Source organism: Vespa crabro, chromosome 3 (assembly GCF_910589235.1).
Source record: "Vespa crabro chromosome 3, iyVesCrab1.2, whole genome shotgun sequence".
NCBI classification, from domain to species: Eukaryota; Metazoa; Arthropoda; class Insecta; order Hymenoptera; family Vespidae; genus Vespa; species Vespa crabro.
Window position 1 is genome coordinate 1531614 of NC_060957.1, and position 10114 is coordinate 1541727.

Below are 10114 nucleotides of genomic sequence, written 5' to 3' on the forward strand. Positions count from 1 at the left end.
ATAGGATATTGTTTAATATGAAATATTAGAAAAAGTCATAACTATTATGAGAATATAAATGTTTCTAAAAGTATTTGAGAGATAATTTATATTATATGCTGTAATATAACGATAATTATAGGTACGTTAGAAAAGAGAAAAATTTCTTTATTTTATAGTCATCTTGATTCACGAAAAAATTATTAAATTAAATATTTCGATTGTTAATCATTTCAGTTTCGATAAAATGGATCCGATTTATAAAAATAATCAAATCCGATCTAAAAGAGGTTATTATTCCGAAATTGTTACGGGTCAGTAAATGATATTTATGATATAATCAATATCTAATTATTATATCAATAAATAATTAATAATATCAATTACTAATTAATAATTATATCAATTTTTTAATTACGATTTAAATTATTTATAGGTACGTTAGAATGTCCTTTAAATCCGGCATTACATCTTCTTCCTACTGTACCAAGAAGAACTAAACTTACTTGGCAAATATTTACTGAGGAACATGGTGCTATTGTAAAAAATCTTATACCTACTAAGTCGAAATATTTTTTGGGTGCGGCTGAAAGATGGATGACATTTCCTGAAGACAAATCGATCGTAATTGAATACGTGTATCTTCGTTTAATGATTGTGTTAATGATTATGTTAATGTTTTATAAAATATTATATATATTTAATATAATATTTTAAAATAATTAATATATTATAATTTTATAATATATTTTATATTTTATAAAATTTTTTATAAAATATAAAAACTTGACATTATGACATTCCGAATAATGATACTTATCGATAAAGATATTTCCGGCTGAGACATTCGCACCGAAGGTTCAAATGGAATATAACGTGGAATCCAAACGATTGCCACGAAATGTTGAAATGGAAAGGCTACGTAGATTGTATAGAAATCAAAATTTGGATGAGGCGTTAAAGGAAGAGGGAGTTTTACCATGTAATATTTTACCCCCAAAAGTAATTTTATCATTGTCATCCGAGGAAGAAAAATACGGGTTATATTCCAAGATAAATTACTTGCCTCTTGAGATATTTGACGACGAGGAATTTGACTGTCGGTAAAAAATATCTCGTATAAATTTTTATTTCATTAGAAATCATTTTAATTTGCGACAAAAGCGATTTAATGTGTTTATATGTTCGTACGTATCACAGAACGTCGAAAGATTGGATAAATTTGGGTCTTATTGATGGCGTTCGACATCCGTTACCTGCTATGTCTTTTGTAGAAAAAGTTGGAACCAATGAACGAAATAATTATTTGTCCGATGTACAATTAAATAATTTATATGGATGGCATCTTTCTGCAGTAACTGATTATGATAGCAGCAAAAAATTGTGGACTGTCTTCACATTGGACGGTTATAAAAGAACTTTTTTATTACCTAGGATATATGTCCGATTTATTGCCGAGGATCCTAAAATTTTTGCGAGACGGGTTGCAGCTGCAGTGAAAGAAAGACAAATAGTCGAAACGCATATTAGGTCAATAAATTGAATATAGTTAATTTACTTATTAACTATATTCAAATTAACTATATTAAATTAACTGTCTTATTTAATTATGTATTTAGTATAATTAATCAGTTTCAATTATACTAAATATTAATTACATAGCTTTCTTCACTTTATTTATATTGCGTTATTATAGATATAATTTTTATTTGGATTGTATGGAAGTAGAAGATATACCGACATTGAATAAAAAGGAAAAGGAAACTATTATTCGGCTTTGTACGAGACAACATTTTGTTCATTATAAAATTCAGAATATTATCGCTGTAAGTATATACGAATTTTTCATTTTCGCGGAAAATTATTGTTATATTATATTATATTATATTATGTCGTTACTTATAAATTATTCAGCTAATGGACGAAATAGATCGTGATTATCGTCGAACTATGTGCGATCTTATGTGGAGAAAAGTGATAAAGTATTCTCCAAATATATTTAAATTTTTGCAAATAGAATTCTATACGGACGAAATTGTGGTACCACAAACGGGAAAAATTTGTACGGGGATGAACAATTTTAACGTAATACATTTAAAATAATCTATTTTGCTAGAGAATTTTACTGTATAAAAATGTCTGAAATGAATTATGTATTATACGCATATATAATTTGAAAAATTGGAAAAATTCATATAATAATTTTAGGAAATTAAAGATTACTTTCATTGGTTTACATTATACGTATTGCCAGAAGTTTATGAAGTTGTACGTTGTGTGGTCTACGAATGTGCTTACGTATCAGGGATGAATTTATTTGTATCGAATTATGGAAAATCAATGTCACTGATCGAATTCGAAAACCAACAAAATCAAACTACGACAATGGCGATAAAATATCTAAAAGAACCATGGTTAGAAAAAATAACGCAATCAGTTAGAATATATTTGAGGGATGTAGGAAAAGGATGGTTTAATCTCGATCAAAAGTCTGCTGAAATATATAACGTTATGAAATTGAAACGTCTTATGGATCTCATTGTTTGCCATATGCAAGTCTGTATTTAATAAAATAAATAATAATTAAATATTAATAAATATATATTATTTTCTTTACAGAATGCTTTGCGAAATCTTGTAGAAAATTCTGTTTCTTTGTACATCGAAATGTTAGAAAGTCCAGGAATTTGTATAGTCGATGTTGACGATGATTTTATTTGGGGAGATGATCTAGTGAATACCCAGTATGGTTGTACTGTTCCTCCTATTTTTCAAGTAAATCTTATGATGAATAACGAAGGAGCATATTATTCTACTAAGCTTGAAGCTTTCAAAGTAATCATATATAAAATATTAATTTTTGAAGTTTAAAAATTTTCTATCATTTATTTATTTACTTTTTACAATTTTAGGAATCTATTATATTTATTTTTGATCATTCGTTGACACTGTGCCATCAAATAAGACAAGTACATCCATTTCTGCTTACTTTCCTTAAATTTCCAACGAACCTTTTTCTTAGTTCAGTCGGTTTATATGATGAAAGGATATGCGACGTTAGAAATCGTTTATTGAACATATACGAAAAGGCAATCATACCTTTAAAAGCTTATGCCAAAGAATATTATAAATATCTCGAATTTTTCGAAATGGATATTGAAAAATATATCGAGTAAGTTAAGAAAGTATTTTTATTTGAATCAACAGTAGATTAATTGTTTAATTTGCAAATATTTATTACTTAAATATCTGAAAATATTATATTCTTAGGGACTTCAAAAATGAAGAACATACCGCTATCGAGATTACAGATGAAATATCATTTCATCGTAGAATAAAAAAGAATCTTGAAACTACCCTACCAAAAAATATTTTCATTGGTCCGTTTAATGTGAATGTACAACCTTTGAAAGAATTTTTAATGACGAAGCGTGAAAATTGCTCCACGCGATTACTCATTATGTTTACGGACAAACTTCGTTATAAAATTACTGAAATTTTGGACGAATATATAGAAATAAATGTAAAATTGAAAGAAGAATCGAAAAATGTAGAACATTTATTTGATAAAAAAGAATGGGTGGAAACGATTCCGTTGACAGTAAAGGGTATTGATGAAAATATGCAGAAAGTGAAAATTGAATTTGACATTTTAGAACATTTTCGTTGGAATTTATCAGATGAAGATTTTAATGCAAAATGGGAAGCAATTGGTTATCCTCATAAAATAGAACAACTGGTAAAGAGTTCTCTATTGAGATCTTATTTCTGCGAATGGCATATATAAAAATATTAATTATAAATACAATTGTAGATCGCTGAAGCCGAGGAACGTTTTATGGCAGAACAGGATAAATTTTTGAAAAATCAATTACAAGATGAGATAATGTTGCAAGAGAAAATAGATACGCTTGTAGGAAGCGTTGCTAATATTGCATTACAAACGAATATTAATATGGTACACGAGATTGCTATTGATATTAAAAGAGTTTGGAAATCGATGAAGGAATCTCAGGAAACCGGAATAATGTTAAATGAGCGTCAAAAATTACTTGGACTTCCTGTTGTACCATTCGAGAGTCTTATCAAACTTATGAAAGATTTCGAGCCATATCAAACGCTTTGGACAACAGCATCAGGTATTTATATAGTTTACAAATTTACGATAATTCGAAAGAGATAATTCATTTTCATTTTAGATTGGTTGAAATGGCATGAAATATGGATGGAAAATCCTTTAATAACGATTGATGGCACAAATATCGAAAATTATGTAAATGAAATGTACAAGGCAATGTCCCGAAGCATAAAAATTTTCAAAGAATTTCCAAGTATTAAATTTAAGAGTCTATTAAACTGAGTATTCACGATTCGAATCAGTAATCAAGATACTTTTATTTTGATCAGAGATTGTCGCTGTAGCCGAGAATATAAGGGATCAGATAGAAGACTTTAAGCCTTACATAGGGATGATACAATCTCTTAGGAATCCAGGCATGAAACCTCGACATTTCGATGAACTCAGCGTTATCACTGGCATACAAATGGCACTAACACCAACATTGACATTCAAAGAATTGATTCTTCTTGGTATTATGCAGTACGAAGAAGTTGTAATGAAAGTTGCTGATGAAGCGGAAAAAGAATATTCGATAGAAGGGATTTTGGATAAAATGATCAGCGCGTGGGATACTATAACAATGGATGTTATTGCTTATAAAAATACAGGTTTGGATTTTATTAAGATCAATGATTAAAATTTTATTTTATACAAATTTTAAGTATTATCATTATCTATCAGGTACATATATCATGAAAATTGCCGATGAAACTTTAATGCTCTTAGATGATCATATTTTAAATGCGCAACAAATTAGTTTTAGTCCTTTTAAATTTGCATTTGAGGAACGATTCGAAGAGTGGGATAAAAAATTTAAATTATCACAAGAAGTTATATCTTTATGGATAGAGGTACAAAAGTAAGTTTTATAGATAAATTTATTTTGAGCGTGCTTTCATTTATATTTTTTCCATGTTCACAAGACATTGGATGTACTTGGAACCAATCTTTACTTCAGAAGATATTAGTCGACAATTACCGGTGGAGACAAGAAAGTTCAATACCATGGATCGTACATGGAGAAGAATAATGAAAGCAGCCTACGACTGTCCTTACGTAATTAATAGTATTTTTTATATTTTTCAAGACTTAACATTATTTTAATATTTCTCTGAAGAAGTTACACCATTAATGATTTTCTTTTTATTATTATTGTGATAATAATAATTTTTTTTCTATGATTGACATTTATAGATAATGAAAATCTGTCCAGATAATGTACTCTTAGAAAGTTTGAAGGAGTGCATCACCCTATTAGAAGTTGTACAAAAGGGTTTGGCTGATTATTTAGAAACTAAACGGATGGTTTTCCCACGATTTTTCTTTCTTAGTGACGATGAGCTGCTCGAAATAGTTGCTCAAACAAAAAATGTGCAAGCCGTACAACCTCATCTTAAAAAGTGTTTTGAAAATATGAGAGAATTGAGATTCGAAGAAGATCTAGCTATTACGAGAATGTATTCAGCGGAATATGAAGAAGTTGTGTTAAGACCACCAATCTATCCCGTAGGTAACGTTGAGAATTGGTTGGGATTGGTAGAAGCAGCTATGCGTAATACTTTAAGAGAAATTATTGGCGAGGCACTTCAAATCGTTGAGGAAACAAGTAAAAAGGAATGGGTGTATATGTGGCCTGGTCAAGTTGTTCTTTGTGGTGGTCAAACTTATTGGACAGCTCACGTTGAAGATGCCATAAAAAATAACGCACTGCGCTCTTTTTATGCAGTGATGTTATCGCAAGTAAATATTGTGAAATTAAGTTAATTATTATTTTTTTTTTTTTTTAATTAAATATATTGTAAGTTACCGTTTTTAATGCTTCATAGTTGGATGATCTACGGGAACTTATAAGAAGTCCACTTACTGAAATCCAAAGATTAATGCTCGAGGCTGTAATTATTATCGAAGTACATGCAAGAGATGTTTTATATAAACTAATTGAAGAAAATGTAATGAATGTTAACGATTTTGATTGGATATCACAACTACGATATTATTGGGTTGATGATAGCGAATTAAAAGTTCGCGCGGTAAATGCGGAGTTTTCATACGGGTAAATTATATTTAATATAATACGTAGTGTTATACATTATTAAGATTTAGGAAAAAAGATTAGAATTTTCTTTTTAATTAATTACTTTTCAGTTACGAGTACTTAGGTAACAACGGTAGATTGGTTATCACTCCTTTAACGGATCGATGTTATTTAACTCTCACTGGCGCTCTTCACTTGAAATTTGGTGGAGCACCTGCTGGACCAGCTGGAACTGGAAAAACTGAAACGACAAAAGATTTAGCTAAAGCATTTGCCATTCAATGTGTTGTTTTTAATTGTTCCGATCAGTTAGATTTTTTGTCTATGGGAAAATTTTTCAAGGGTCTTGCCAGGTATTATATAATCCTCTTATACGAACTGTATAAAAAATATAAATATAAATAATTTTTATTTTATATATTATATTTAATTTACGTCAAATAAGAAAAAAATATTATATTCTTTTATAGTGCAGGAGCATGGGCATGCTTTGACGAATTTAATAGAATAGATATCGAAGTATTATCTGTAATAGCACAACAAATTATGACTATTCAGAAGGCTCAACAAATTAGAGCTGAAGTGTTAGTTCTTATCTTCTTAATGTAATATTTCAATGTCTATTTGAAATTCCTCTCACTTGATCTCAATACATTTATTTAGATTCATCTTCGAGGGAGTAGAAATTACACTTAAAGCTTCCTGTGCGATTTTCATCACGATGAATCCAGGTTACGCCGGTCGGACAGAATTGCCTGATAATTTGAAAGCTCTTTTCCGTCCAGTTGCTATGATGGTGCCAAATTATGCTCTTATCGCAGAGATTTCTTTATTCTCCTACGGATTCTCTAATGCTAAGACTCTCGCCGGAAAGATAACAACTACTTTTAAATTAAGTTCCGAGCAACTCAGTACACAGGTTGTTTTATTTTTCTATTAGAAATAAATTAAGATTTATATCATATTATTATTTTGTCCTCAATAGAGTTTATTTTCGTAGGATCATTATGATTTTGGAATGCGTGCTGTAAAGACTGTTATAGCGGTAGCGGGTAATCTAAAAAGAGAATTGAAAGATGTTGACGAACAACAAATTTGTTTACGCGCTTTAAGAGATGTCAACGTCCCGAAATTTTTAAGCGATGATCTGAAATTATTTAACGGTAATAAGATATCTTATTAATCATTATACGTATTATTGTTTTATTTTTATCATTATCAATTAATTAATTAATCAATTCATTTTAATTCAAATCTTTAATTAGCTTTTATTATATTTTAAAGGGATTGTATCTGATCTCTTTCCGCAATTGACTGAATTACCTGTAGACTATGGAATTCTTGAAGCGGAAATCTGTAAAACTATTTTAGAAAAGGGCTTAGAGAAAGTCGATGGTATCTATAATAATTAGTTAATTGTTTCATAAGTTATATAAACTAAATAGTTGTTAATGAATACAAAAATTAATTATTATTATATGTTGTAAATTTAGAATTTGTCAAGAAAATTATTCAGCTATACGAGACGACTTTGGTACGTCACGGATTGATGTTAGTAGGACCAACTGGATCTGGGAAAACAAAGGTAAGATTATTTTATATGTTTTCCTTTTTTTTTTTTTTTATAATTACCTAATATAATTCGTTAAAGAAGCTTTTCTGTTCTTTATGTTTAAATCTTTGGAAACTTTTTATGTGCCTTTTTATAATATGTTAATTCTAACGTTTACTAATGCACAGTCAATACTTTTATTCGTTTTCTGCATTAAATAAGACTTGAGAAAATATGATAAAAAAATTGATATAAAATTCGAGTCATATCAATCATTAATTAATAGAATTTATTAGATATCGATATAGCGTAATTCATTCTTTTTATTAATTAATTTAAACTTAATAATGAATCTCATTTATGTTTATTTATTTATTATATGTTATTAATTATTTAAATGATAGAGATATCATGTCTAAATTCTGGGATCACTTCACACTTTGTTGATAATTGTAATTATCAATACTATCATTTTATATCATATATCACACATTTATTTATACCCCTCTGATAGGCAACATACTATACAAATTTATATAAAGACATTATCTATCACGGGAATTCAAAATAATTTTATATTGATAGATGGTATTTAATAATAACAATCATTGCGTAACAAAGTAAAACGTGATGTCTATTTTCATGTCATTGTCATTCAATATTCGTATAAATAATAACAAGGCAGAAAATTTTCATTTAATTTACTTCAATTAATTTTAGAGATATTCATTTGTTAAAAGTTTAATAATGATTTTATTATTGTCGATTAGAGCCAATTAATAGATATATCTCATTTTGAGATATATTATTTAATCCGAAAAAAAAAATATATATATATATAGATGTGTAATTAAAGTTATCTAATACTCTTTCGTAAAACGAGATGTTATAAGCAATGATTGATGAAGAAAGTGTGTCTTCCGATATTTAAACTTTTTTATTGGGAGTACATCGATTAATCGTTCGTAAGAATAATTCCTTCTATAACTCAAGGGATTCCAATGGATTTTATATCTTAGTTCCTTTTTTAATTCGTCAGAGAGTAGAAATATTTTTGAGTAGGCGGATCGATCCGCATATTTTCATCGTGGACTCACCGAAACGATAAATTGCTTTTCGTATTTCTGCCAAAGCATATCTTCTCTTAATTCGCATAGAAAATGTCATCTGTAATTTTCGATGCGATTTTTATGTTTGTGGGTTCATCGATCCATAATAATGAGAAAGAATACAATAATTATCATTAGGTCATATTATGATTATAATAGTAATTAAGTGATGTATCAAATTTTTTAGTAAATATTCACATAGATAAAGATCATAATCTTCATGATTAGAAATTTATTCTTTTTTCGTTGCAATTAGGTAATTAAATATAATATCATTTGTTATCTTAACTTATATATTTCTCAAAAAATAATTCGATCGTTTAGGATATTTTTATTTCTCTTGTTAATATAGACTCATTTGAGGAGGAATAAAAAAAAAAAAAGGAACAAAAAAAAAATGTTTTGTGATTTTGTATACTGTATATTAAATTACTATACGAGGGTAATTTAATAATTATAGAGGATAATAATATTATGATTATCTATTTGGACATTTGATATTTCATTTTCTTAAAATACTATATCTTTTTTTTTTTTTTTATTTTATCTGAAAGGAAAATCGTTGAAATGCTGGGTCATCCGATGATCCACGTTAATTACCAAAGGTAACAAAATAGACTAATCTTATTTAAAACGGAAAGCCGAATTTGAAATAGTCGCATCTGCAAAACACGTGCGGTCAATAACCATTTCTATGAACGTTTCTATATTTGTGGTTATCGTTTTATAAAAATAGGTGTCAGTATAATATCTGAAGATTTTTTAAAGTTATGAAGATTTTTTTAAAGTTATGAAGATTTTTTTAAAGTTATGAAGATTTTTTAATATTAACGATCGTAAGAAAGAGGAAAACTGAAAGTTAATACATATTTGAAAAATAACATTAATTTATTTATACAAATAAATAATAAATTAATGAAAAAAAAAAAAAAAAATATATATATATATATATATATATAAAATGTACATTTTCAAAATTAATCACGGTATACAATTTATACTTGTATACGTATGTGTGTTTTCGTGTTTACATTATACGGTAACTTAAGAAATAATTGAAGAAAATTACATAAGGAAATAAATAAGAGAAGTAGTGTTGTACTATATCGTACAACTTATATCCGATAAATACTTCTAATTTGTTGTTTACAAATGTATATAATAATTTTATTATAAGAACTTAAGTAAATTTGTTTACTAGAATTATATTGCATACACATGTATATACTATGTAAATATATACGACAGTAAAATGATACTTCTAATTGGGCACTTTTATCAATAAGAAGCTTCTTCTGCTATTATACTTTCTGACACTT

At 27.8% G+C, this 10114-nt stretch overlaps 1 protein-coding gene across 1 annotated transcript in view; it reads left to right on the forward strand.

The window, feature by feature from the left end:
- The first annotated feature begins 3128 nt into the window (after positions 1-3128).
- The window catches only part of LOC124422477 (dynein axonemal heavy chain 1-like), a 40632-nt gene continuing 33646 nt past the window's right edge, over positions 3129-10114 (forward strand). The window contains exons 1-15 of the mRNA XM_046958949.1: positions 3129-3151; positions 3250-3718; positions 3794-4118; positions 4179-4310; positions 4387-4707; positions 4781-4958; positions 5023-5155; positions 5294-5839; positions 5926-6152; positions 6245-6487; positions 6605-6718; positions 6798-7053; positions 7135-7297; positions 7419-7529; positions 7628-7719. Of these exons, the coding sequence (XP_046814905.1) occupies positions 3129-3151; positions 3250-3718; positions 3794-4118; positions 4179-4310; positions 4387-4707; positions 4781-4958; positions 5023-5155; positions 5294-5839; positions 5926-6152; positions 6245-6487; positions 6605-6718; positions 6798-7053; positions 7135-7297; positions 7419-7529; positions 7628-7719 (3333 nt within the window). The remainder of the gene's footprint in view (positions 3152-3249; positions 3719-3793; positions 4119-4178; positions 4311-4386; positions 4708-4780; positions 4959-5022; positions 5156-5293; positions 5840-5925; positions 6153-6244; positions 6488-6604; positions 6719-6797; positions 7054-7134; positions 7298-7418; positions 7530-7627; positions 7720-10114) is intronic.